The sequence below is a fragment of the Vigna unguiculata genome, chromosome 3 (genome assembly GCF_004118075.2).
Source record: "Vigna unguiculata cultivar IT97K-499-35 chromosome 3, ASM411807v1, whole genome shotgun sequence".
Classification (NCBI taxonomy): Eukaryota; Viridiplantae; Streptophyta; class Magnoliopsida; order Fabales; family Fabaceae; genus Vigna; species Vigna unguiculata.
Window position 1 is genome coordinate 7,963,493 of NC_040281.1, and position 27,469 is coordinate 7,990,961.

Consider the following 27,469-nt stretch of genomic DNA (forward strand, 5'->3'; position numbering starts at 1 on the left):
TAAATAATTATTATTTGTAGAAATTATAATTATTATTTATAATTTTGGATAATTTTAATTAATTATATTGTTCGAATAATTTTATTTTTAATTACAGACATGGCTAGGACAAGAGGAGCACATCTCGGTGGCTCAAGTTAAATAAACAGTATAAATAAATAATAAATAAAACATAAGTTATTATTCAAACCCTAACAAAATTATAAATTACAAAATAAAATAAATTAAAATATCACTAAGTCTAAAAGCATGGAAGTAGAAAAGTGAAAGAAAAAAGAAAAAATAAAACTTAGTGTAAAAACATCTACGGAAGTGGAAAACTGAAAAAGAAAAAAAAAACAAAGTAGTCTAAAACCATCTACGGAAGTGGAGTGGAAAAGTGAAAAAAAAAAGAAGCATGGTAGAACATAGAAACAATCGGAAGTGGAAAAAAAAACAAGATAAACCACTAATTACGGAAGTGGAAAAAATTTACTCACCACACTACTTACCAAACAAATACTCGACTTTTGGGTGAAAAATTCACTTAAAAGACCGGAAGTCCACTTTCGTAACACTATAAAAATCTTACTTCACCGGAAGTCCATTTCCGATTTAATCATACACTTCTGGAAGTCAACTTCCGTTTCACACATACGTTTTCGGAAGTCGACTTCCGTAGAGGGGAAAAAATAATTTGATTTCCGTGAAATTTCACTTGCCTTTCGGAAGTCGACTTCCGTTTTACATATACACTTTCGGAAGTCGACTTCCGTATATGAAAATAATAACTTGACTTCCACATGACACTTCCGTAAATAAAAATAACTTCCATAAACGTAAGAATGAAATATTAAAAACGCAGCAACATAAGCAACATTTATCTGAGACATAAACTTATCAAATATAAACTTCTATTCTAAATGCGCGTACCTTTTTCTGAGAAAAAATGAAGCAAATGGTAAAATAGGAGTGGACCCTCAACTGAAAATTACAAACCTCAACCACCAACGAAATTTTTTGTAGTGAAAGTAAGTGTGAGTGAAAGTGTAAATGAAATTGAAGAGGGGGTGTAAGGTATACAAACCACTGGCTGGTAATTAATTCAGGCAGCCAACTAACTCTGTCATTCATAATTGTTTAACTATTGTGTCTACCTAATTAAACTTTTTTTATTTATTTAACTTTTCAAGAGCATATGGAAGAGCATGAATATTTGGAGGTGCAGAAGAAATATTGGAGGTGCAGGAAGAAACCCCCTTTCCATTTTCACATCCCATCTTTACCTTCATCGGCCCAAACCATATCTGCTCCATTTTTTTCCATCTCTACTCCCAAAGACATCCATCATAATTGATCCATTCACAGAAGGCTCACGAGACAACATATATTATTTATAAATAATTTTGTTGTATAAATAAAAATAAATTTATCTTAATAATTATTAACCTCATAATTTATTTAATATTACAATTAATTATAATTTTTTATAAAATTTTATGTTCATTAATTACATTTTTAAACAATGTTCTTAGCACGGAACTCTTATTTTCTTTCTTTACTTTTTTTATATCGTTTTTCATTTTTGGTTAAATACAAATGATAAAACTTATCATCATTCTTTTAATATCTCCTATTATTATTTGTGAAATATATATTGGTTTTCAAGTAATTTAAGTTGTGAATTTATATTAATAGCCAAATAGTAGATTTGAATATTAGTCTAATAGACTAAAAAAAAATCTTTAACCTAATTTTTTCATCCATATACAATTAAAAACATTATCTATTTATTATAAACGTTAATAAACAGACGTTGTAACTTTGTACACAAATTCTAAAATTTTCATCCTAAAGCACCCTGAATGATTATCTATCCATAATAACTAAAATAATTATCTTTTAACAAATTTAGACATCATACTTTTAACTTATTGTAAGAAGGTTATCATTCTTAAAAATAAGAATTATTTAATTGAGATAATTAACGATAAAATATGGATATTCAAAGTATAATTTTTATAATGTAATTAAGTGTGTTATTTGTGACATGTGTCTTAGAATGACACCTAAATCATTTACCACAATTAGCAATGAGATCAACAAATTCAGGAAATTATATAAAGTGGTCACGGGAGGATATTTCTTCAATTAAGCATCTTATAGGTTTAATATGCATAATAGTTTTAATTATTTAATTATTTATCATTTATTATTCAACGAGAATATATTGCCATTGAATAACAAGGCAGAAGACGTAAAGTGTTAAGTAAATTAAAGTCCTTATAATGATTATTTTTTATCCAATTAACAAACACGACTCTTCAAATTTTTTTTAAAAAAGTAACTTTTAATATTCATTTGATGCAGTTGAATTCTGTTTGCAAGTATGGAAGATTCTCTTTTAGTAATTACAAAACCTTCTGATCTGCACTTTTCTCTCACTTATATTTCATTAAAATGCAAAATGTATTCCGCATTTATTCTAATGCAACTCCTTTTGAAATACTACTGAATGCTATTTTTTTCCCATATTTCAAATACTTCCTACAGTGCCCAATAAGTTATTGGGTGTTCTTTTAATGGTTTCGGTATCTACGGGATTATTAACAGTACCCTTTTTGGAGAATGTTAATAAATTCCAAAATCCATTTCGTCGCCCAGTAACAATTACCATCTTTTTTATTGGTACTGTAGTTGCCCTTTGGTTAGGTATTGGAGCAACATTACCTATTGAGAAATCCCTAACGTTAGGTCTTTTTTAAAATTATAAGATTGGTTTCATTTTGAATTCATTTTTGTAATTTTTGAACTTCTTTTCTTTTGTAATTCCTGCCTCTTTAGTTGAAATTCTTATTTACTACTTTTTCTTCTTCGTAAATGACGGTCTTTAAACGTGGTACACGTTAATTTAGTTTTAAATCAAAGAAATATTTATTATAGTATTTCTGTTTTTAAATAATAAAACATCTTACAAATATATCTCGTTAATTTTTTATTGAAATTACTTTACATAAAAATATGATATTAAAAATCAATTTTATTTTTCTTTTACATGCAAGGCTGAATAAGATTAATTTTTCAGTTTTTTAAATACTAAATTAACGATTTACCCCGTTATCTTTTATGGTATTTTGGGCCATCAATTATTTCTTATCATCTTCTTACTGCATTCAGAAATTTCTCTCTTATTGAAGAAATTAATTATTTCTTATTTCTCTGCTAATTTGATCACTTGTTTAAACTTTTCAATTCAAGGGGTTAATTAATCAAACAAACTTATATTTATAGGAATGAATGAAGCAAGGTATTTACACTTCTGATATAAAATAAGAGTTTCAGCTCTTTGATGTTTATACAAATTGTTTTTCTGGGTTTTAGATTTTTAAACATTATAGATAGGTATCTGTCAACCTTTTGTAGTTGTTTCTGGCTTTTAACTATCATTTTACCAAATAATTTAGAGTTGATAAAAGAATCACAAAGATGAATCACCACAAAATATAATAAAACAATTAAAAAAATAATTGATGAAAAACTACTTCTTAAAAAAGTTCAACCCTATTCATTCATTTATGTTTCTCTTCATCTCATTTTTACCTTGTCCTTTTCTTTTCTATTTGTATTCATCATGATCTCTTGGTTTATCATATTTTTTTTTCTCGTTATATTTGTTTGAAAAACACAATTTTAACAGTCATATTCAATGTTACAACCATTTAACAGCTTATAATAATAAAATTATTGATTAAAATATAAATTAAATTATCAAATAAAAAATTGATAAAATAGTAATATAAATTTTGAAGGATGTGAACCATCGCACCAGATTTTTTCCGACTATCTTCCAAAAGTAAAAACTTTACGTTTTATCAGGGTAATGATTAATACAACTTTCCAGCCTCCTCAGATGAATTAGAAGAGCACGAAAAGACATTTTAATCATTATGGTATAGAACATCTCTAATATAATTTCTTTCAAAACATTTTCATTATAAAATATGAACTTAATACGAATTGCATATTTATATTTAAGTTAAAGATTTTTTTTTATATAAACCAGTTCTTCAAATTTTTTTTTTTAAATTCATATGTAAGATCTCACTATAAGTAATATTTTGATGAGTAATTCTTTTAAGAAACTCTCTTTTCAGGTATAGATTTCACTACTTAATGAATGTAATCTTTTTCATTATTTAATTAGAGCATGCATTAACTTGGAAGACCCAGAGACTGAACTGTAACTCCGATTCACACGAAAAGCTAAACTCAGAAGTGCTTTTAAGATACCAAACTGTCCTTTCGTTTCATTTACCCTCAAGTTTCCTATTAATATGCTCTTGAGCTTGCACTTCTCTCACTCATGGCAACCGTAAGCGTACAAAACTATCACACTCTCCATTTTTTCAATCTCTCTGAGTTTGTTGCATCAAAATATGGCTGGAGCAAGAAACAATGAATCTCTTGCTTTAGTCTATGAAGAACAACCACAGGCTCTTGCCATTCTTGCACCCATTGTGTCCTCTTACAATGAGAGGATACGTCCAGTTCTGGATGCTATGGAAAATCTAAGGCGTCTCAACATTGCAAAGGAGGGAATTCAGCTTCCTTCCATTGTTGTTGTTGGAGATCAATCATCTGGGAAGTCCAGTGTTCTTGAATCCTTGGCTGGTATTAGCTTGCCACGTGGCCAAGGGATATGCACCCGGGTACCATTGATCATGAGGCTCCAAAACCACCCTCTCCCACGTCCTGAGCTTCTGCTGGAGTACCATGGCAAAATCATCATGACTGATGAGGAAAACGTCTCTCATGCCATCAATGGTGCAACAGAAGAGCTTGCTGGCCATGGCAAAGGGATTTCAAATAACCCCTTGACTTTGGTGGTGAAGAAGAATGGTGTTCCGGACCTCACAATGGTTGATCTTCCTGGTATAACCCGGGTTCCTGTTCATGGGCAACCCGAGAATATTTATGACCAGATTAAGGACATTATCATGGAGTATATTAAGCCAGAAGAAAGTATCATCTTGAATGTTCTTTCTGCCAGTGTTGATTTCACCACCTGTGAGTCCATTAGGATGTCTCAGAGTGTTGACAAAACTGGGCTGAGAATATTGGCTGTGGTTACAAAGGCTGATAAGTCTCCAGAGGGATTGCTAGAAAAAGTGACTGCTGATGATGTTAACATTGGTTTGGGTTATGTTTGTGTCCGAAACAGGATCGGTGACGAGTCTTATGAAGATGCTCGAATTGAGGAAGAGAGGCTTTTTGATTCCCACAGATTGCTGTCTAAAATAGACAAGTCTATTGTTGGAATTCCAGTTTTGGCTCAGAAACTGGTTCAAGTTCAGGCCATGAGCATTTCCAAAACTCTGCCTGAGATAGTGAAAAAGATCAATGAGAAACTGGCAAATAATTTGTCCGAGTTAGAAAATTTGCCAGCAAACTTGTCTTCTGTTGCTGATGCCATGGCTGCCTTTATGAATATTATTGGACGGACGAGGGAATCCCTCAGAAAAATTCTTCTTAGAGGAGAATTTGATGAGTACGGTGATGAAAACAACATGCATTGCACTGCTAGGTTGGTGGAGATGTTAGATTCTTACTCACGTGATCTTTATGGTTGTCCTGAAAGTGATGCTACCATGAACTTTCTCGTGGACGAGATTAAGGTGTTGGAAGAAGCAAAGTGGATTGGACTTCCGAATTTTATGCCTCGCATTGCATTCCTCACTATTCTGCAGAAGAAAGTCCGTGGTATTAAAAGCATGCCTATAGGCTTTGTTGAAAATGTGTGGGACTATCTTGCGGATGTATTGACTACCGTTGTCACTCGCCATAGTGAGAGCTACTATCAGCTTTTGATGTCTACAAAACGTGCAGTCGAAGTTATAATCTCCAAGAAGAAGCAACATTCAAGGAATCATGTTAAAGAAGCAATTGAAATGGAAATGTACACGGATTACACGTGTAATTCTGACTTTTCAGAAGAATACAATAGGCTAATATCTCAGCGAGCAGGTTTTGTGAATGAAGTTTTGAGTGAGCAACAGCCATCACATGTGAATCTGGAAGGTGTGGGAAGTATTGATGTTTCTCATTTAAGACAATACTCATCTGCTGTTCTTGATCAAGCATTTGACCTTAAAGTGAGGATGATTTCATACTGGAAATTAGTTCAGAAGAGGCTTATTGATACCATAGCGTTGCATCTGATGTTAAGTATTCATAATCTTGTTAACACTGATTTGGACAAAGAAATTGTGCATGATCTGTTATCACCAAGTGGTGGTGGGATTGAAAGGTTATTGGAGGAGTCGCCTTCCATCGCTGGGAAGCGTGAAAAGCTGAATAGGAGTGTTAGAGTGCTCAGAGAGAGCAAGGATACAGTTGGAAATATAATAGACAGTATTGGAAGCTACGGTGGTGACTTTTAAGAGTGTTTTTATGTTGTTCATCAGTTTTCAGTCCCAAGTTTTAGCAGTCTAAGTTGTTTTTTTTTCTTCTTATTTCATTTTGCTGATCTATGGAAGTATGCTGTTTTGAGTAAGATTAATGGAAGTATGCTGTTTATTTTCAGATGTTTTTTGTGTCATATCTTCTACTTACACATCATTACTTATGCATAATATTTATCCCGAAATTAAAAATACTTACAGATTTTATGTTGAGAATTTTTCTTGACAATTATTGGTTTTACATGAGCAGAATCTTTCTTATTATTAATACATCATCGCAACTAGTTTATTACCCATCTCTCACCCTTTCTTTTCTTTAGAATAACACTAAATAAATTTTGCAGATTCTCATTGTAGTTATAACTAATCATTTTCACAATAAGAAAAGTACAACACTCAGCAGTAATTAAATTTAATTACTCTTTTAGATTCTATATTTGTAAATATAATGTTAATAATTTTCGAAATTAAGGTTTTTTTAGTACCATTTCGATTTAGAATTTAAGCAGTGAAGGACAGAAAGAGAGACAGTGCGCAAATAAAAATGCATGCAAGAACATCAAGTAACACATTATTAGCCTTGATGTCTCGATGAACAATCTTGAGTCTTGATTCTTCATGAAGAAATGCAAGACCTTTTGCTATGCCAATACTGAATTAGTTTCTCTAAACAAAAAGAGGAAGAAAACAATTAGAAATAACATTTACTGCGTGTTTTGTATGCACAAAAAGGGAAAAGGATAAATTTCCATGAAGACAAACTTCCTCAAGTTAATCAGATCCCCTAGGGATTTCTCATAGTGACCACTTGGGATGTTATCAAACAGAACATTTAATAAATGACAAGGCAGAAGACAAAAAAAAAGGCATTAGTTTACAGTTCTGGGTAGAAACTCACCGAACAAAGCTTGAGCCAGGCTATTATTTTCCATGTACTCATACACCAACATTAATTCATCCCCTTCAATGCAACATCCATGGAGTTTCACAAGATTAGGGTGCTGCAATCCAATGGTTAATTTGAATTTTAAATGCTAGGGATGACCATAAATTTTTACTCTTAGAAGAAAGTTGGGAGTTCACTCAAATCTAATACCTTGTAGACAGGACCAAAACCACCTTCTCCAATCTTGTTAACTGGACTGAAATCCTACGTGGCCTCTCTAATTTGTTCCAATGTAAATCTCCCCATTTTAGAATCTCGTCTTTCAGTACCTGTTGGGTAACTCAACCCTAAAATACATGTTCCAGAGAAACAACAACATATCTGATTTGTTTAAGAGTATTTGAGGCAAGTACGAATGTTTGTTATGTATCTATATACATAGAAATGCTTGTCACCATAAATACTATAAGTGGATGCGAAGAGATTATCAAAAGAAACCCAACAAATTTATATTTCAAACACTTAAAATTAAAAAATATATATATAACATTAATAAATTATTTTTCAAGTAAACATTAAATCGATAAATGTCAAATTTAATTTCATACTATATAAATTTGATTATTCATTTTTTATAAATATATTTTTATTATTTCACACGATTAATACAAATTAAATAATTTAGTTTAAATGATTTATATAACATTTTATATTATTTTTAATATTAGGGATATTTTGATTATCTTATTTTCTTTATTTATTAAATTCTTTTTAATATTTCACATCACTCAATTGAATCACAAACTTTCACCAATTTCACTCTCTATTCTACTTTAAAATCAATTCATAATCTTCTAAAAAGAACAACATCAACTTTACAAGCTAATTCTTTTCGTCTCTTTCTCTTCCTCTTGTAACGTCCCATTTAATTATTAAACGAAATTAAAGGAAACGTCACGCGATAAAAGTATAGTAGCGTACTCTTGGGGTCCTTAACACAACCCCTACAACCTGGGCACACCACAATGCCAGCATAAACCAGATACAATTCTAACAAAGAGTATAGAGTAGGAAAGCATAAAACGATACAGGGGTCGTAGCCTTCTCTACCAAAGTGGAGGGCGTGTCGCTGCCCTGGCAAGGTTGGGACAGTCTTTCCCAAAGTGGCCTTCTTTGCCACAGTTATTGCATCTACGGTAACCCTCCATACGTGGACATGCGTACCTCGGCTGGGGTCCTCCACATGTATAACATCGAACTCGGCCCTGCTGAGGAGAAAAGCTCCTAGACCCCTGAGGCTGATGGTGGGGCCTATCATACGGTCTCCTCCGCTCCTCATGCTTGGGCTTGGACCCAAATGGTCCACCGATCCTCTGAGGCGGCTGTGGCTGCTGTGGGCGCTGGCCTTCCACCTCACGCTTCATCTTCTCCATCACCCTGACCTTCTCTACCAGAGCGGCAAAATCCTTGATGGACAAGGGGGCCACCATCAAGCAGATATCACCGTGAAGACTGTTCTCGAACTTACGGCATCGTCACTCCTCATCGAGTAGCAGGGTGTAGAAACGGCTGAGGTGTTTGAACCTCTCAGCATAATCCGTCACTGTCTTCCCTCCCTGGGTCAACTGGAGGAACTCCACCTCCTTGGCGTACCGGATGCTGTCTGGGAAGTACTCGGAGAGGAACCTCTCCCTGAATGTCTCCCACGTCACTAGCTCATCCCTCTCCTCCAGGATGGACCTAGTGCTGCTCCACCAATGCTCTGCCTCTCCCGTGAGCATATAAACCGAGAACGCCAACCTGTTCTCCGCAAGGCACATTCTTGGCGTCCCATTTAATTATTAAACGAAATTAAAGGAAATGTCACGCGATAAAAGTATAGTAGCGTAGTCTTGGGGTCCTTAACACAACCCCTACAACCTGGGCACACCACAATGCCAGCATAAACCAGATACAATTCTAACAAAGAGTATAGAGCATGAAAGCATAAAACGATACAGGGGTCGTAGCCGTAAGGAAATCATGAATAAGATAACTCCAGCCCAGATGGCTAAGCAACGGACTCGCCATTCCCTTGTTGACCATGAGAACTTCTCCCATCTGCTCCCATCAATCAAATTGATGATCATCGCAAGAAGAACAACCACATACAGTACAACCATGCAAACAAACGGGTAAGCTAGAGCCAACACATATTCATCATACAGTCAAATGCATTATCATCATCCCATATCCATATACAACCAAGCATGTTATGACTCCTCATTCAATACACTACGACTCGACTTGACTCATCGGATACGTATAACTTAGTCGGATTCAGCGGGTGCTTGCACTTGTGGTGGATACCTCTGCTTAACCCTGAGTTGCTCATCTCCGAGCTATGTGTTACAAGTGTTACGATGAATCAAATCTCCCTCACCACAAGGTTAGCCCTTAATGAATTTCAGGCCTCCTACTACTCTCACCACAGGAGTCAGTTCGCTCTAAGTGAAACTAACTGGCTCCTTAGAGTGTAAGGATGCAACCTTAACTTGAATCCTTACCTAGTTATACAGATGAGGCACCACCATGAACACCCACTAACATGGGCCATGGAATTACGTCCCGACCACTAAAGCGCGACCCCGAAGGTCTCACCTAGAGACCCCAAGGAATTTATACGCTGACACGGACCAACATTCATAGCTCAGCAATAAGAGAACATAAAATCATATTTTACATTTCCATACCAACCCCTGAGATTAATTCCTTATACGCATCATATTTCGAATCCATACCTCTGATCATCACCACCCCATGAGTCTAGGGCCTCATTTCATATTACTACCATGTTCCTTTAGTTCCACACCACTCATTCATTTCACATGCCAACTTTCATACTAGACCCGTCATACACAATTCGTGATTCATGCCAAGCACGCATAATACTCCATTATATACATGTTTCTCATCATACAATTCCCACCCAAACCAATATCAATCATCCAAGAATAAACGAACACCCAAACAGCGCACTGCCTCGCCCAATCCCTCGCTCAGGCTGAGGGTTCTCGCTCAGGCGAGACGTGCTCGCTCAGGCGAGCCCCCCTTCGCCTAGGCGAGGGCTCAAAAGGGGAAGCAGGGAGCAACGCGGGATCTCGCTTAGGCGAGACCCCTCTCGCCTGGGCGAGATGCTTGCTCGCTCAGAATCACAATGGGTCGCCTGGGCGACCATTCGTGGAAAAAGGGCTTAGGCGAGCCTCTGTTAGTCTCGCCTAGGCGAGACCAGCTCGCCTGGGCGAGTTTATCAGTGCCCGCCACTGTTTTCACCTGCAACAGATGCGAAGACATACAACAAGCAACAATCCCACCGTATCATACATCCATATCAACAGGTAAACACAAAAGAGAATCACCAACCACATAAAATAGCATACTCGCACCGAACAAGCAGAGGGTTCTAGCTTCCCGTACCTGGAATATGCTGGTACAGGACTCAACAGTAACCACGGGCACCACAGCTTTAGGTTATACTTAGGAACTGAAAAAACAACGGAGTAGATCACATGATGAGCTCACTACGGATTCTTAGCTGAAACAAACATGAATAAACACCGGAGGAAGTACGAGCAGGCGTTGGAACGGACTTACGAGAAGTGAAAAATTGGTTCGAGCCCACTAGATGCGGAAGGCGGCTGAACCCTAGCAGAGCTCTTTCTCACGGAGTAGAAGGGTGACGGCTGATTTCTGAAAGAGTGTAAGTGAATGTAAGATTAGAGCAATATAAAAGGCTTTTATCCTATGGACTAGCCTTTAGACCCATTACTGTAGAACAGTCCTTAAAAGAAAGCAGAAATAGAAAGGGGCCTCACATCTCTTCTTATCCTTCTTTTCAAAATAACATAATATTAAAGTAAATTAAAGTCCTTGTAATGATTATTTTTTTATCCAATTAAGAAACACGACTCTTCAAATTTAAAAAAAAAAAGTAACTTTTAATATTCATTTGATGCACTTGAATTCTGTTTGTAAGTATGCAAGATTCTCTTTTAATAATTACAACCTTCTCATCTACACTTTTCTCTCACTTATATTTCATTAAAATGCAAAATCTATTCCGCATTTATTCTAATTTTTAATCTTTGAACTTCTCTTCTTTTGTAATTCCTGCCTCTTTAGTTGAAATTCTTTTTTACTACGTTTTCTTCTTGGTAAATGACGGTCTTTAAACGTGGTACACGTTAATTTAGTTTTAAATCAAAGAAATATTTATTTCAGTATTTCTGTTTTTAAATAATAAAACATCTTACAAATATATCTCGTTAAATTTTTATTAAAATTACTTTATATAAAAATATGATATTAAAAATCAATTTTATTTTTCTTTTACATGTAAGGCTGAATAAGATTAATTTTTCAGTTTTTAAATACTAAATTAACGATTTACCCCGTTATCTTTTATGGTATTTTGGGCCATCGATTATTTCTTATCATCTTCTTACTGCATTCAGAAATTTCTCTCTTATTGAAGAAATTAATTATTTCTTATTTCTCTGCTAATTTGATCACTTGTTTAAACTTTTCAATTCAAGGGGTTAATTAATCAAACAAACTTATATTTATAGGAATGAATGAAGCTAGGCATTTACACTTCTGATATAAAATAAGAGTTTCAGATGTTTATACAAATTGTTTTTCTGGGTTTTAGATTTTTAAACATTATAGATAGGTATCTGTCAACCTTTTGTAGTTGTTTCTGGGTTTTAACTATCATTTTACCAAATAATTTAGAGTAGATAAAAGAATCACAAAGATCGATCACCACAAAATATAATAAAACAATTAAAAAAATAATTGATGAAAAACTAATTCTTAAAAAAAGTTCAACCCTATTCATTCATTTATACGTTTCTCTTCATCTCATTTTTATCTTGTCATTTTCTTTTCTATTTTTATTAATCTTGATATCTTGGTTTATCATTTTTTTATTGTTTGAAAAACACAATTTTAACAGTCATATTCAATGTCACTACCATTTAACAGCTTATTTAATAAATCTATTAATTAAAATATAAATTAAATTTATCAAATAGAAATTTGATAAAATAGTAATATAAATTTTGAAGGATGTGGACCATCACACCATATATTTCCGACTAACTTCCAAAAGTAAAAACTTTATCCGTATAAACTTTTCATTTTAGGATTAAATATGTTTTTATTCTTACTTTTTGGTGAATTTTGAAATTAGTCTATTTAAAAAATTTAGACTAATTTAGTTTTTCATCTTTCAAAGTACGTAAATTTAGTCATTTTAATTAAATTTTAAGTTTTGTTAAGTTTATTTGATATTTTAAACGTATTTCATAATAATATTTGACTTAACACTAAAGTAAAAATGTGTTAAACGGTATAAATAACTCAAATACAATATTAAAATGCATACAAAACATTAAATAAATCTAACAAAATTTGATTAAAATGACTAAATTTATATAATTCGAAAGATGAAAATTAAATTGGTCCAAAATTTTGAAATAAAGTAATTCTAAAATTTACCCAAAAAAAAACATATTTAAACCTTCATTTTATCTCGGTAACGATAATACAACTTTACAGCCTCTCATCAGATGAATCAGAAACTCTCTTTTCAGGTATAGATTTCACTACTTAATGAATGTATATTTTTCATTTTTAATTAGAGCATGCATTTAGCAGGAACCTTTCCATTACCAAAACTTGGAAGACCCGGAGACTGAGGTGTAACTCCGATTCCGACGAAAAGCTAAACCCAGAAGTGCTTTTAAGATACCAAACTGTCCTTTCGTTTCATTTACCCCCAAGTTTCCTATTAATATGCTCTTGAGCTTGCGCTTCTCTCATTCATCGCAACCATAAGCCTACAAAACTATCACATTCTCTACAATCTCTTGAGTTTGTTGCATCATAATATGGCTGGAGGAAGAAAGGCAATCACTAAGGCTGCTGCTGCTTTTTCTCAACGTGGTAACAACGAATCTGTTGCTTTAGTCAATGAAGAACAACCACAGGCTCTTGCCATTGTTGCACCAATTGTGTCCTCTTACAATGAGAAGATACGTCCAGTTCTGGATGCTATGGAAAATCTAAGGCGTCTTAACATTGCAAAAGAGGGAATTCAGCTTCCTTCCATTGTAGTAGTTGGAGATCAGTCATCTGGGAAGTCCAGTGTTCTTGAATCCTTGGCTGGTATTAGCTTGCCACGTGGCCAAGGGATATGCACTAGGGTACCCTTAATTATGAGGCTCCAAAACCACCCTCTCCCTACTCCTGAGCTTCAACTGGAGTACCATGGCAAAATCATCATGACTGATGAGGAAAACGTCTCTCAGGCCATCAATGGTGCAACAGAAGAGCTTGCTGGCCATGGCAAAGGGATTTCAAATAACCCCTTGACTTTGGTGGTGAAGAAGAATGGTGTTCCGGACCTCACAATGGTTGATCTTCCTGGTATAACCCGGGTTCCTGTTCATGGGCAACCCGAGAATATTTATGATCAGATTAAGGACATTATCATGGAGTATATTAAGCCAGAAGAAAGTATCATCTTGAATGTTCTTTCTGCCAGTGTTGATTTCACCACCTGTGAGTCCATTAGGATGTCTCAGAGTGTTGACAAAACTGGGCTGAGAACGTTGGCTGTGGTTACAAAGGCTGATAAGTCTCCAGAGGGATTGCTAGAAAAAGTGACTGCTGATGATGTTAACATTGGTTTGGGTTATGTTTGTGTCAGAAACAGGATTGGTGACGAGTCTTATGAGGATGCTCGAATTGAGGAACAGAGGCTTTTTGATTCCCACAAATTGCTTTCTAAAATAGACAAGTCTATTGTTGGTATTCCAGTTTTGGCTCAGAAACTGGTTCAAGTTCAGGCCATGAGCATTTCAAAACTCTGCCTGAGATCGTGAAAAAGATCAATGAGAAACTGGCAAATAATTTGTCCGAGTCAGAAAATTTGCCGTCAAACTTGACTTCGGTGGCTGATGCCATGACTGCATTTATGCATATTATTGGACTGACGAAGGAATCCCTCAGAAAAATTCTTCTTAGAGGAGAATTTGATGAGTACCCTGATGAAAAGAACATGCATTGCACTGCTAGGTTGGTGGATATGTTAGATTCCTTCTCACATGATCTTTATGGTTGTCCTGAAAGTGATGTTACCAAAGAGTTTCTTATGGATGAGATAAAGGTGTTGGAAGAAGCAAAATGGATCGGACTACCGAATTTCATGCCTCGCGTTGCTTTCCTCACTATTTTGCAGAATAAAGTCCGTGGTGTTAGACATATGCCTATAGGCTTTGCTGAGAATGTTTGGAACTATCTTGAGGATGTGTTGTTTACCGTTATCACTCGTCATTGTGACAACTACTATCAGCTGTTGGTGTCTACAAAGCGTGCAGCCCAAGTTCTGATATCCAAGAAGAAGCAGAATTCCTGTAAGCATGTTGTAGAAGCAATTGAAATGGAGATGTACACGGATTACACGTGTAATTCTGAGTTTTCCCAAGAATACAATAGACTAATATCTCACCAAGCAGGATTTGTGAATGGAGTTTTGAGTGTGCAACAGCCATCGCATGTGAATCTAGAAGGTGTTGGAGGAATTGATGTGGGTCACCTCAGACAATACCCTGCTGCTGTTCTTAGTCAAGCATTTGACCTTAAAGTGAGGATGATTTCGTACTGGAAAATCGTTCAGAAAAGGCTGATTGATACCATAGCATTGCATCTGATGTTAAGTATTCATAATCTTGTTAACACTGATTTGGAGAGAGAAATTGTGCATGATCTGTTATCACCGAGTGGTGGTGGGATCGAAAGGCTGTTGGAGGAGTCGCCTTCCATCGCTGGGAAGCGCGAAAAGCTCAAAAGGAGCGTTAGAGTGCTGCGAGAGAGCAAGGATACAGTGGGAAATATAATAGACCGCATCGGAAGCTACACTGATTTTTAAAGTTTTATGTTCTTCATCAGTTTTCACTCCGAAGCCTTTAGCTGTTTAAGTTGTTTTGTTTTTTTCGTTTTGCTGAACTATGAAATATGCTGGAGCTTTATGTTTTAGACTTTTAGTAAGATTATCTTAATCGAAATATGGTGTTGTTTGTGTCATATCTACTTAAACATAATAATTATCCCAAAACTAAAAATGCTAACAGATTTTAGTTTATATACATAATTCTGAGGATACATATCTTTTATTTTAGTATACATAATACTAACTAAAAACTAAAAATACTAACAGACTTATACATAATATGTTGTGTTTTTTTCTTGACAATTACATGGAGCATAATTTTTAAAATTTTCTTATTATGAATACACATCAACGCAACTAATTCATTGCTTATTCTCTCCCCCTTTCTCAGTCTTTTCTTTTAATAACACTACTGAATACTTTTGCTGAATCTCATTAGTTACTAATAATTTTTATTCACAAACAGCAAGAAGACTAAAGCACTCGGTATAGGATTTTCAGTAATTAAATTTAAGTTTTGCTTACAAATCTTTAACCAGCCATTAGTTCAATTTGTACGTGATATAGACATTTTTTAATACCATGTCGATTTAGAATTTTAACAATGAACACTAAAAATACAAATAGAGTGCGCAAGTAAAAATGCATGCAAGAACATTAAGCGAAATCCAAAAGTAACACTTGCATGAAAAACAAATTAGAGTTTACCGCTCGTGATTATGTCACTTGAAAATTACTTGAAATCAGATGTTTAGAAACATTTAATAATTTCTCGAAATGAAATACTTAAAAAGAAAAATAAAATTAGTAGAAAGTAGGTTAAATTGTCCTAATTATTTGAGAAATCTTTAGCAAGTCCCTGAACTAAACAAATTTTAGGTAGGTCTCTAAAGCAAGCAAACATGTCTTTGGATTAGTTTATAAAAACTTAAGCAGTACACACGATAATTAATGGTGGTCTTAAAATTGTTAAGAAGTCAATGAAAAAAAAAAACATTATCAAAGACCCATTTTTGTTTTTTTAGTCTAGAAACATGCCTGAAGATTTCTAAACAGTTGAAGGACTAAGCTAGTAATTTAATCTTAAGTTATCTCCATGAGCAGTTAGAATTTTACAGGGGATGATAGAAAGTTGCTATGTCCTAAAACAGTGATCATTAAGGTTGGTTTCCTTAAAAGATTAAGCATCTATGCTCTAAGGATATCTCATGTTGTTGCATTATTCTCGGCAACAAAGAAGTTATGAACCAACACCAATCATTTGCCAAATGTTTAGGACGAGGAAAGTGTGAGAACTCCTGTTGAATTGTCTAACTGGCTTGAACTTAAACTGTGGTTTTCCCTTTGCTGATAGATATCCCTCATGGATTTAAACCTTATATCTTCACTAAAATCACTTGACTGTGGGATAGCATCTGGAATGCTTGCTCTTCCTTCCAGCATGTTTACAACCTCAGACATTGTAGGCCTAAGCGAAGGTGATACATCGGTACACAGAAGAGCAACTTTCATCAAAATTATTGCTTCTGTTGGTTTTACCTCTGATCCCAACCTTTCATCCACAAGTTCTATTAAGCTTTCTCTACGCTGTAGATGACATGCCTGCAATGCGAATTCTATTACCTCTGTTTTTATGTGGTGAAAGTATAGATATTTGCATTAGATAATGCAAAAAATGGATCAGGGATTGAAGCAAAAGTAGATTACCTTGTCTAAAAGGCAAACATGATTATCACTAGGGATGTAGTTCTTATTGCTCTTCCCACTAACAACTTCCAAGACCACAACTCCATAACTGTAAACATCAGCCTTGTAAGACAAGTGACCCCATAATGCATATTCCGGTGCCATGTACCCTCTGCAAAACACAGTCAACAGATTCCAATTCATGATCAAGAAAACTTTTTTTGAGTCTTATTATCAAAGGAGAGATAACTGACATTGTCCCAGCTATTCGGGTGGTGATATGGGTCTTCTCTTCGTCATCAAGCCTAGCCAACCCAAAGTCAGATATTTTGGGGTTTAAATTCCCATCCAGTAACACATTATTAGCCTTGATGTCTCGATGAACAATCTTGAGTCTTGATTCTTCATGAAGAAATGCAAGACCTTTTGCTATGCCAATACAGATCCTAAGCCTTGTTGGCCAATCAAGTTTAAGTTCATCTTTTGAGCCTATGCAAAAACAAGTTAAAGTTTAACAATATGAATCATAGTAACTGAATTAGTTTCTCTAAACAAAAAGAGGAAGAAAAACAATTAGAAATAACATTTACTGCGTATTTTGTATCCACAAAAAGGGAAAAGGATAAATTTCCATGAAGAGAAGCTTCCTCAAGTTAATCAGACCCCCCAGGGATTTCTCATAGTGACCACTTGGGATGTTATCTAACAGAACATTTAATAAATGACAAGGCAGAAGACAAAAAAAAGACATTTGTTTACAGTTCTGGGTAGAAACTCACCGAACAAAGCTTGAGCCAGGCTATTATTTTCCATGTACTCATACACCAACATTAATTCATCCCCTTCAATGCAACATCCATGGAGTTTCACAAGATTAGGGTGCTGCAAACAAGATATCAAGCCTATCTCGTTTAAAAATTCACGATTTCCCTGCCGTGACTTTGATGAGAGTTGTTTGACTGCTACCAGTGTACCATCAGATAATTGACCCTGCAATCCAATAGTTAATTTGAATTTTAAACGCTAGGAATGACCATAAAATTTTTATTCTTAGAAGAAGGAAGTTGGGAGTTCCCTTCAAATGTAATACCTTGTAGACAGGACCAAAACCACCTTCTCCAATCTTGTTAACTGGACTAAAGTCCTCCGTGGCCTCTCTAATTTGTTCTAATGTAAATGTCCCCATTTTAGAATCATGTCTTTCAGTACCTGTTGGATAAGTCAACCGTGAAATACATGTTCCAGAGAAACAACAGTATATCTGATTTGTTTAAGAGTATTTGAGGCAAGTACAAATGTTTGTTATGTACCGATATACATAGAAATGCTAGTCACCATAAATACTATAAGTGGATGCGAAGAGATTATCAAAAGAAACCCAACAAACCCAACATACCGTTCAATTTGATTACGACATTGATTATTGCAATAAGCAAAGGAACTTCAAATTAATGAACAGGAATTCATGATGTTGTATTAATTATGTTTCCTAACTTAAGGACACCTTAATGAGATGACATGAATTCTGTGTTTTCTTTTCATTCCTATTTTCCACCTTTGAGTCTGTTTCTGTATTTCTGATAAAGAAACCAACTTCTTTATATGTTCCATTGACCAAGCCATCAATTCAAATAACACACCTGAACGAAATGTTCCTAATACATAATATTTTCTTGCTGTGTATCTCCATATTAAATAAATTATGCACAGGTGAAATTCTTCTGAGATCTCTACAGATGATAAAATTAACTTGAAATTAAACCCAATTAAACATACCATCAGTAATAATTTAAAACATTTGAAATCCTTATGAAACTTTCTGCTGCTACTGAGAAGGTTCATTTTGTCCAATGAGATGAATTACAGCTGCAAAGGTCTTAAGTGTCAATTTTAGGATCAATTTTAGGTGGTATTTTTCTTAGGATTTCATGATTTATTTTTCATGTTTAGTTCTGTTATGGGTTAAACATTAATGGACTTTTTTATGTTGTGTTGTAGGAAAAACCCTAAAAGAGGAGTGTGGCAGCGGCTAAGGTATAAAAATACTTGGAAAGGGCCCTGAACTAAGAAGGGCAAGGATTCAAAGAGGATTTGCCTGATGCATCTCTTCCCTGGGTTGGTACAGTAGCTAGAGCTTAATAAATCCCTTCTTCAATTCTAGTATTTTCCATTTTCATGATGGATTGCTGAGTTCTTTGGAGAAAGAGTTTAATGAATACTTTTGGGAATGTGAAGTAATTGTCTTCTTGATCATAGTTTAGGTTTTCTCTTAATGTTTTGCTTCTATATTTGCTCTAAATTCTTTGGTATAAATTGGCTACTCATACTCTGTTTTGATGAACCTTCTTGATGTTGGAAAGTGTAAGAATCATGCTTTCTGATTTATTGGAGGTCATGATTTGGCTGTGCATTTTGCATTCCATGTTCTCTAAAGCCACATGCTCGTATACTCTGCTTTAAGTTAATATTGGCTTAGGTTTAGAAGAACTTACATGCCAAGAATTAGATGAGTCCAGATTCTCTATTGATTTTTTTGTACTGCTAAGTCTTCAAAATATATTGGTGTTGGTATATTGAAAAAGTTTTTAATATATTTTAAAACATAAAAGTTAGTGTCAATTAGTATATTTTAAAGACACAGTAGAGTGACAATGTGCAAATGTGTCTCAATGATTTCTCTCATGAGTTCTTCCTCCTTCAACTCATTTCCAAGAGTCACATGTGAAGGGTATAGGTTGCCTTGGATGACCACTTAATTACTTTAAACATTTACCTGGTTGAAACTTCTCTTTTACGGAAGGGAAATGGTACTGTCAAATCAAATGTAAAAAATTCATGCAAGTTCTGTGTTTGACCCTCCTAATGAGGTCTATCATAATGAACACCATTCAATCTTACATAACCACATCTTGTAGCACCCTGCTATAAGTTAACTTGCAATTTCCTAGATGCTAAGTCAAGTGATTGACTTTTCAGGAAGTTTGAACTTGGAAATCATGAAGTAGAAGATCAAGCAAACTAATTCCAGAATGGGATGGACATGATATTACTTACCTTTTACTTCCCTAATCATTCCTTTGAAGCAGCCATTCCACCATAAGATTCCAACAATGATGATGGCAAGGCACAGAGCGGTAACACCAAACCCAACTCCAACAATTATCCTACGCCTTGCACTTTTTGGTTCAGAACAAGGTTTAGAATCTAGAAAAGACAAAAAGAATCATGAGATCTAATTATCTCATAAAAGAGAATGGCGCTAGCATAATTAAATTTGAAAGACAACTTGAAAGATTAAGCTTTGTTTTTTATGCAGATTGAGTTGAATCTTTATACAACTCACGAGAAACAATGGAGAGTGCTGATATGAGGGGACCATAAGCTCCACCACCAGGAATCCTTGTAGTCCCCTTTCCAGCCCAATAGAATCGAATCTCCAGAATATTGTCTGTTACACTGACATTATATGGGAAAATAAGTGGTTTTTGAGCACCATGAATTTCATCTTCAATATTAAAATCCTTCCTAACTAGTTTTTCCTGCAACAGAGTGATCTTGTCAAATTCTGATTAGCCAGCAAAAACTTAGTTTCAATATTTTGATCAATACCTGAATATAGATATCAAATAAGCGCTTCCCAAGACTGCTATATGTCTTATCGTTTGTAAATTGTATTTCTGCGAAGTGGAGTTTTACAGTATATTTCCCATTTTCCAAGCAATAGAGAAAATAAGTAAGCGAAAGTGGAGTAACACGTGCCGTTTGATATAATTCAGGCAAATTTGAAGATGTCAAAGTCCTAGTAAAACGAGTATTTAGGTAAATGCCATCATCCATGAAGTCCCCAGTGCTGCTATATCCCCAGTGACCTTCATAATTAATACAATATTTAGCAGCTTCACTACCTAACACATCTCCATCTCCTACATAGAGAACATTTTCATCATTTTCCATCACCTTCACATCCTTTCCACCACAATTAAGATGAAAACAACGTGAATCTGCAATAAGTCAAAATTGAAGTTAGAAAAAATCATGACGTAACACTTGTGCTCAACCATAATGCAACTTCTGGGATGGTCATGCTGTACTATTTCTTTTTTGGCTGTTCAAATCTCAAACCAGTTATTGATATAGAATAATATGTACTTACATGCAGGACAATTGGAGATCTCTTTACATGGAAGAATCTGCCGTCTGTCAATATCATCAACAACAACAGTGATACCAAATACTTCACTCAAATTATTAACAACAGAAAGGATAGGTTCTTACAATTTGGTCCCGAAGAAGCTCCGGAACAAGTTTAAGTTTAAATTTCTGCCCAAGTCAAACAAGAGGAAACAATAACTAGTTTTTCAATTACATCAAACTTGAAGATATATATAAGAATAAAAAATATTGCTTTCTATGCCTCATTTTTGCACCACTTTCCTTTTAGATGATAAAACAACAAAAGCACGCATTCCAACACACTATTGTGCGTACATGCACTCACACATACACTATCTTAATTTCTCTAGACTAGAAGAAAGTATGAAGTGTAAGAATTAAGGTGTATATATAAACAGCAAAGTCATATGAATAATTATTGCAAAAGTCTTTGGATTCTAACAGGTCCTCTCTACAAGCATGTTCATCTGGTCCTTTCCATGTAAAATTGTTGTAAGAAAGGTCACTGCAAACAAAACAAATATCAGAAAATAAATCATTATCAATTGGGAAATTTTTCCATCACACCACCATAAACAAAATCATATTCTTCAATTAGTACAGAATCTGTCCTAGGTGCTATTTTACCGTAGTGGGACCATAATACTTACAATAGATTCATTGCTAGAAAACTGTGGATACATATTTCAGAGGAATAAAGAAATTTGTAAGCAAGAACAGTGTGTAATCAAATCAAAATAATGTTCTCACAATAGAGTAAATCAAATATGGGAGTTCCTACACAGTGGAGCAGAAAGATATATTGTGAGTATGCTTAAAATCTAAATTGCTAGCTCCTTTGTCCCACGGATTGCAAGAACAACTGATCATATTACACTACCATTGGAGTTAAAAAAGATACTTTGCAATATTGGAGTTAAATGAGCAAGAACTAAGAAACGTACACGCTGCTTCCATCCATCAAGACTGATTTGGGAATATTACCACTTAGCATGTTGTGAGTTAGGAAGCTGGAAAAGAAAAAAACAAAAAGGGTTTACTAACTCCCAGGCAATAAAAAGGGAACATGCTTTATTCTATGTCTCGTTATATGGTTCTATCTAAACACAAACTCGGCTTGAGCAAAAATATCAAATAATACCTACTTCGTTCCACACATGAAGATATTCTCGCCTTTGTTTTCGAGACAAATTTCATTTCCTTTGTGATAGATAGGTGAGAGATATAACGTAAATTACTTATTCTACTTTTAGTTTAAAGCACCATCTTTTAAACTTTGGAGACTCTCACTTACAGAAATTTCAGATGCCCTGTATGTCGTGTATCTGGTATTTTCCCAACCAACTTATTGAAACTCACGTCCCTACAAAAGTTGAAGAAATAGTACAAAATCCATGGTTAAAAGTTTGGATTCTGAAATAGGGTTATGTGAATGTACCAACAAACTATTTTCTTATGAATTAGCATGATTAGGCAATCAAGATTCTGTATCATGTAATTTGCTAGTTGAAGCGATTTTTGTATTCATTAAAAATATGTGTTGCAGCATTCTAGAAATAAGTAGCAAATGCAATTCAAAATGAGAAAAGTGAAAAAACAAAGGAAGCTTAGGTTCTGGCCCCAATGATAATAATAACAACAATAAAAAACAACAGCAACAACAAATGGAGCCTGCAACTTATAATTCTATAGGAAATACTTGCGAATTTTGTAAGAAATAATTATTCACGAAAGAATTATATGTCAATTAAAATTTTTAGGAAAAATAGAAAAAATAAATCTTTTCTTGCAAAATTTTGTAACAAATTTACAAAAAAAAAAAAACCTCATGAAATATGAGAAAATGTAGTAGTGTCTGAGCTTATTCATGATTCCTAATATGTTTTAGATATTACTTGTGTACCAAGTTTAGGCCCTTAAAACTTACAAAAATTAAAGAAAACCCTGGTTGCAAGGTTAGGAGGGAGAAATGATGAAATCATTTAATGTTTAAAGATTTGAAGCAGTTTAACATTGACTATGATGTCTATATACAAGCTTTCAAGTTCTCATCTTCTTAGGTAAAGAAATCATCGTTGGACTAATACTAGGGATTATTTCATAGGAGGATTTCAACCAAGTATTAAACCGAAATTACATATAAATTTCAATCTGCCTCCATATTTCGGTAGTTAGGGTGGCAGCAGCTTCAGCTGTGATGAGGTCATCGAACAGAAACACATGAGGAATGATAAGTGAGGCCACTAAAACATATGTAAAAATGTATTCTCAGTAGTAACAATCATGTTAGCAATTTAGAGCAGAAAGTAGCAACAATTTCATGTTATTAAGTATGTGTGTAGTAGGAGAATGGGGGGATAACAGAGCATGTTCTCTGTAATTTGGACAGAAAACTCATCTGTAGCAAGTTCTGTTGTATTCTGTGTTTTTCACTCTATTCATTGGCTGTTGTATTAGATATTTTTATGCATTTGAGTTTGCCTTTGTTGGTATCTATACATGTATAAGGAAATGATAGTATTTGTATTTAAGGAAAAAGAAATATAGTACTTGTATTTGCTTCAATAATAAAAGAACTGAAAAGCAAACTTTGACAAAAAAATTCAAAATTTCTACTCACAACATCTCCAAGTCCATACTCCACAAGTAGCTAGGAAGCTCTCCAGTAATATGGCAGTTTCTCAAAATCCTACATTAGAAAGCCTGAATTACTTTACATCAAACAGTAGCAGAACAAATATTCCAAATAGTTTCTTACACAAAAAATTAAACATACAGTGTCTTCATTCCTCTCATGTTGCTTAAATTAGGAAAATCCTGACTTGGACCATTTATGTCACTAATCCTCCTGTATCAAATTTACCCCCATGAGCTAAATATAGATGTAACAAGAAAACCAGGTGAAAATATTAAAATAATAAAAAAAATAGTAGGCCTTGTACTTACAATTGATGTAAAGTACTCAAAAGAGATATGTTTGATGGTATAGGTCCCTCCATTCCACTTGCAAGCATGTCTCTTCAATGATGTATACATTAAAATGAGAATGTCTATCTTAAAATAACCAAAATGAAGGCTTTATCTATTGTGAAAAGTTTGAGTATATGTGAAGTTTTGTTAAAACATGAAAAAGAAAAAAGTGAATTGCAATCTCACAATCTTTGAAGTGATGTCCAATTCTGTGTGAAGAAGCTAGGTATTTCTCCGCTAAAATTGTTGTCACTTATCCTGCTGCAGTGCACCATGAAATGATGTTTTTCAGGGGAAAGTATTTACTTTCTGAGTAACAGTTAATCGGAACTTACAATTCTTTCATATTCTGCAACTTAGCAAGGGTCACCGGTAACTTCCCAGACAATTTATTGGACGATAAAATCCTGCAAAGATAACATTGCATGTAAAAACAATCAGATACAGAGTGTAATCTTTCAAATTCATTCTGACAGTAATATAATTGAATCTTGGAAAATAAATACAAATCCATTGCCTTACAATGCTTCCAGCTTAGTTAGATTTCCAAGATCAGGGGGAACAACACCAGAAAATTGGTTTGCTTCAAGGTTCCTTTTTGAGGTCAGAGAAAAAGAAGTGAAAAAAGGAGAGAAATTAGAGATGTCCAAGGAGAAAATAAGATCAAAAGCACTACACCATTAATGATTCAGTAATCATACACTAGTAATAAGTTTATGAAAAGTTTGCTGATTATAGTTACCCTAATTTCTGCATAAAAATTAAATTCACCATTAATATCCTTTAAGAATAGTGACTAGGTAATCTGGTATATAATCACAGCACATGACTAGAATATGCTTGAAACTTCTGCAAGCATATATAATGACACAAGAAATATGAGTCAGAAATTTAGTTTCAGACAATAACTAAATGAGCAAGTTTATTTATAAACTTACAAGTATGTTAGATTGATAATTCCTCCCAACTCTATAGGAATTTCCCCTGACAGATTATTAGCATATACAGAGCTGCAAAACATATTGTATTTAATACTGAAGGCCAGTAACTAGATGAAAACTTCAATTAATTGGGAAGAACTTACATTGAAGTTAGATATTCTGAACCCCATTCCTTTGGAATCGTACCACTTAGGTAGTTAAAAGCAAAATCACTACAATGAGAGCAAATTTCATTTTAATTTGCAAGATGACAAGTCAAAGTTCAACCAAAATGGTAACAAAAATACGTTGAGATGAATAAAAAGACCTAAATTTTAACATTCAACAACTACATACAGAAGTACTTTTAAGATGTTAAAAGTTCTTACACTTTTCTGAGGTAAGGAAAAAGCTTAACCAATTGAGGTGGAAGCTTGCCAGGAAGGTTGACCTTCTTGAAAACGCTAAAACATGGAAAATTATTTTAAAAAACAGTTAGGAGCAAAGCAATTTCAAAATTCAAAGTCCACAATAAGGAAACTATGGATTAAATATATAAACAACTATCTGTGTCAAAACATTCAGGATAAGGTGAAGAGATTTTTACATCTCTACTACGTGACAGGTGTTGTTTTCAATAGAGCAATCACAAGCAATTGTCCTTTCAGATTCTTTAGGTGGATCTGGTGTTGATCTTAGAATTTTAGGACAATCATCATCACTATCAAACTCCCAATTGGTGGCCCCCATCGTGCTAGTGATTTCCTTAAGAGCATCAACTGAAAATTTTTGACAGTCATCATAACATAACAAATCAAGACGCATGGAAGAAAAGGAAACAAAATCATAGTTTGAACTAGAACTGACACCAGAGATTCACTTTCTAACTTGATATTGACCATGATAGAGTAAACACATTTCAATTAGCGATTAAGTGATGTTGGGATCAAGCCACCAACTAGAAAAAGCGGCAAAGTCTTTATATCAAAGAGGTTTACATGTTTCAACTGCACATAATGTCATTGACAATATTGTACACAGGAATTTATGGGTTTAAAAGTTTGATAGAAAAATCTAAGAAACTTTTAAAGAGAGATATTCATACTCCAAAAGGTAAATCTTAGAATAAATTCTTATAGAGAAAGCTAGTTGGTTGCTGGAGCTGTTAAGGTATATAGGAAAAAAGATATCTTTAACAAGAACAAACAATACCAGGATTAAAACCATCAAAACTGATTTCTTGAATGAATTCTTTTTGTGAAAAGTTTAGTTACTCATTATATCTTTGAATGTTAACTTTTGTATTTAGATCACCATTGCTTCTTACTCTCTGTGTAAGCGTGTTGGAAATCTAATCGTAAGTCTAAGTTTTACTTTAAATAAAAATGAGAAAATTGAACATCATATAAAAAACAATATTCATAAATTCATTATTTTAAAGTTTTGACTTGAAAGCAGTGTTAATTTTCTATGTGAGTTGGCTCGTATCACATTTATGAAATCTCTCTAATGAATCCTCTATTGAACAAGAAAGAAAAACACTAAGGAGAATCAGGTTCGTGTTGGTGATCGACTTAGACAGAGAAGAGACTGTTCCTACTGTCAAATTAATTTACAATTAGAACAAGTTCTGATATTTAACAGCAAAAAGACACCTTTACCAATACGGGTATTACTTGTACTTTCAAAACTTTTGCATAACATTTTCTTGGTTCAAGATGGCACAGACAAGACAAGATGCTGTAATACTAGAATGTGCGAGACTCGTCATTTTCAGAGAAATGATTAAACAGGCAAAATAAGCCGCATCCTAAGAATAAAATACTGATTCTTACCCTCCTGTTGGGGCACTTTGCATTCTGCATATTCTAGCCATCGAAAACAACTCAGAGTAAAGAGTAAGAAAGCAAAGAGTATCCTAGGTAGCATCCTCGGACACTCAGTACAGAGAACGTGTCTTTGATTGATCTGCAACACCAATTAGTTGTCTTATTGTGTTGATAACTTAAATTTGCCTCTGAAAATGAACCTAGTGAAAGGACAGCTAGGAACATGCTAAAGCCAGGTTCATAATAATGGAGGATGGGAAAGAAATACTCTACTACAAGAATAAACAGTGAGAGAATTCGCACGTGAAGGGCGCTTTGTTTTTTCTTAAACAGTGAGAGAACACGCACCTGAATGTTGATAAGTTGATAAGATAAAGTTTGAATACCACTTATATAATAATAATTTACTTATATTATTTGTCTGTGTCTGATCTTTAATTAACACTCAGAATAATAGAATAGTTTGTAATCTATCATTTTTCTGCTGAAAGTGAGTTGACTAATGGTTCTAACTAATTTAAATATGTATTTTGTGTAGTCCTTAAGTGTTGAATGAGTGAGAAATAATA

The 27,469-nt window shown here is 34.2% G+C and overlaps 3 protein-coding genes and 1 long non-coding RNA gene across 8 annotated transcripts; 2 read left to right on the top strand and 2 right to left on the bottom strand.

Annotated features, from left to right (window-relative positions):
* Positions 1 to 4,285: 4,285 nt before the first annotated feature.
* LOC114179714 (dynamin-related protein 4C-like) lies at positions 4,286 to 6,534 on the top strand. Its single transcript, XM_028066135.1, has one exon. It carries the CDS (start codon positions 4,416 to 4,418, stop codon positions 6,417 to 6,419), a length of 2,004 nt encoding a protein of 667 aa, XP_027921936.1. The 5' UTR covers positions 4,286 to 4,415; the 3' UTR covers positions 6,420 to 6,534.
* Positions 6,535 to 7,057: 523 nt separating this feature from the next.
* On the bottom strand, positions 7,058 to 7,805 carry LOC114174881. Its single transcript, XR_003602758.1, has 3 exons — positions 7,537 to 7,805; positions 7,339 to 7,441; positions 7,058 to 7,106 (listed from the first exon to the last, which is right to left on the bottom strand). It is a non-coding gene; the product is annotated as an uncharacterized LOC114174881 (long non-coding RNA).
* Positions 7,806 to 13,064: 5,259 nt separating this feature from the next.
* On the top strand, positions 13,065 to 15,301 carry LOC114178703 (dynamin-related protein 4C-like). Its single transcript, XM_028064757.1, is given in 2 exon segments — positions 13,065 to 14,229; positions 14,232 to 15,301. Coding segments are annotated over 2 exon segments (2,040 nt in total). The 5' UTR covers positions 13,065 to 13,259.
* Positions 15,302 to 16,318: 1,017 nt separating this feature from the next.
* LOC114174880 (probable LRR receptor-like serine/threonine-protein kinase RFK1) lies at positions 16,319 to 27,210 on the bottom strand. Of its 5 annotated transcripts, none has more exons than XM_028059614.1 (24): positions 26,907 to 27,210; positions 25,679 to 25,850; positions 25,461 to 25,535; positions 25,236 to 25,304; positions 25,090 to 25,161; positions 24,674 to 24,745; positions 24,487 to 24,558; positions 24,338 to 24,412; positions 24,128 to 24,199; positions 23,958 to 24,029; positions 23,802 to 23,870; positions 22,476 to 22,544; positions 22,126 to 22,191; positions 21,624 to 21,686; positions 21,284 to 21,328; positions 21,162 to 21,205; positions 20,618 to 21,009; positions 20,352 to 20,547; positions 20,063 to 20,212; positions 18,099 to 18,217; positions 17,788 to 17,890; positions 17,263 to 17,497; positions 17,030 to 17,180; positions 16,319 to 16,924 (listed from the first exon to the last, which is right to left on the bottom strand). In XM_028059614.1, exons 1-24 carry the CDS (start codon positions 26,998 to 27,000, stop codon positions 16,595 to 16,597), a joined length of 2,877 nt encoding a protein of 958 aa, XP_027915415.1. In that variant the 5' UTR covers positions 27,001 to 27,210; the 3' UTR covers positions 16,319 to 16,594. The 5 variants fall into 5 exon arrangements, with proteins under 5 accessions (XP_027915415.1, XP_027915411.1, XP_027915414.1 ...); XM_028059610.1 differs by having other exon boundaries at positions 17,788 to 17,998; positions 26,907 to 27,207; XM_028059613.1 differs by lacking the exon at positions 25,090 to 25,161 and having other exon boundaries at positions 17,788 to 17,998; positions 26,907 to 27,207.
* Between the last annotated feature and the right edge of the window lie 259 nt (positions 27,211 to 27,469).

What these genes read in the sequence shown, in the direction of transcription:
- LOC114179714 (XM_028066135.1), top strand. Translation starts at nt 4,416, where the DNA reads ATGGCTGGAGCAAGAAACAATGAATCTCTTGCTTTAGTCTATGAAGAA.
- LOC114174880 (XM_028059610.1), bottom strand. Translation starts at nt 27,000, where the DNA reads ATGCTACCTAGGATACTCTTTGCTTTCTTACTCTTTACTCTGAGTTGT. An exon ending in ATGAGAGGAATGAAGACACT is followed by an intron (nt 23,871 to 23,957) that starts GTATGTTTAATT and finishes TTTCTAATGTAG; the next exon opens with GATTTTGAGAAACTGCCATA. An exon ending in ACAGGGCATCTGAAATTTCT is followed by an intron (nt 22,192 to 22,475) that starts GTAAGTGAGAGT and finishes TTTCTTTTCCAG; the next exon opens with CTTCCTAACTCACAACATGC.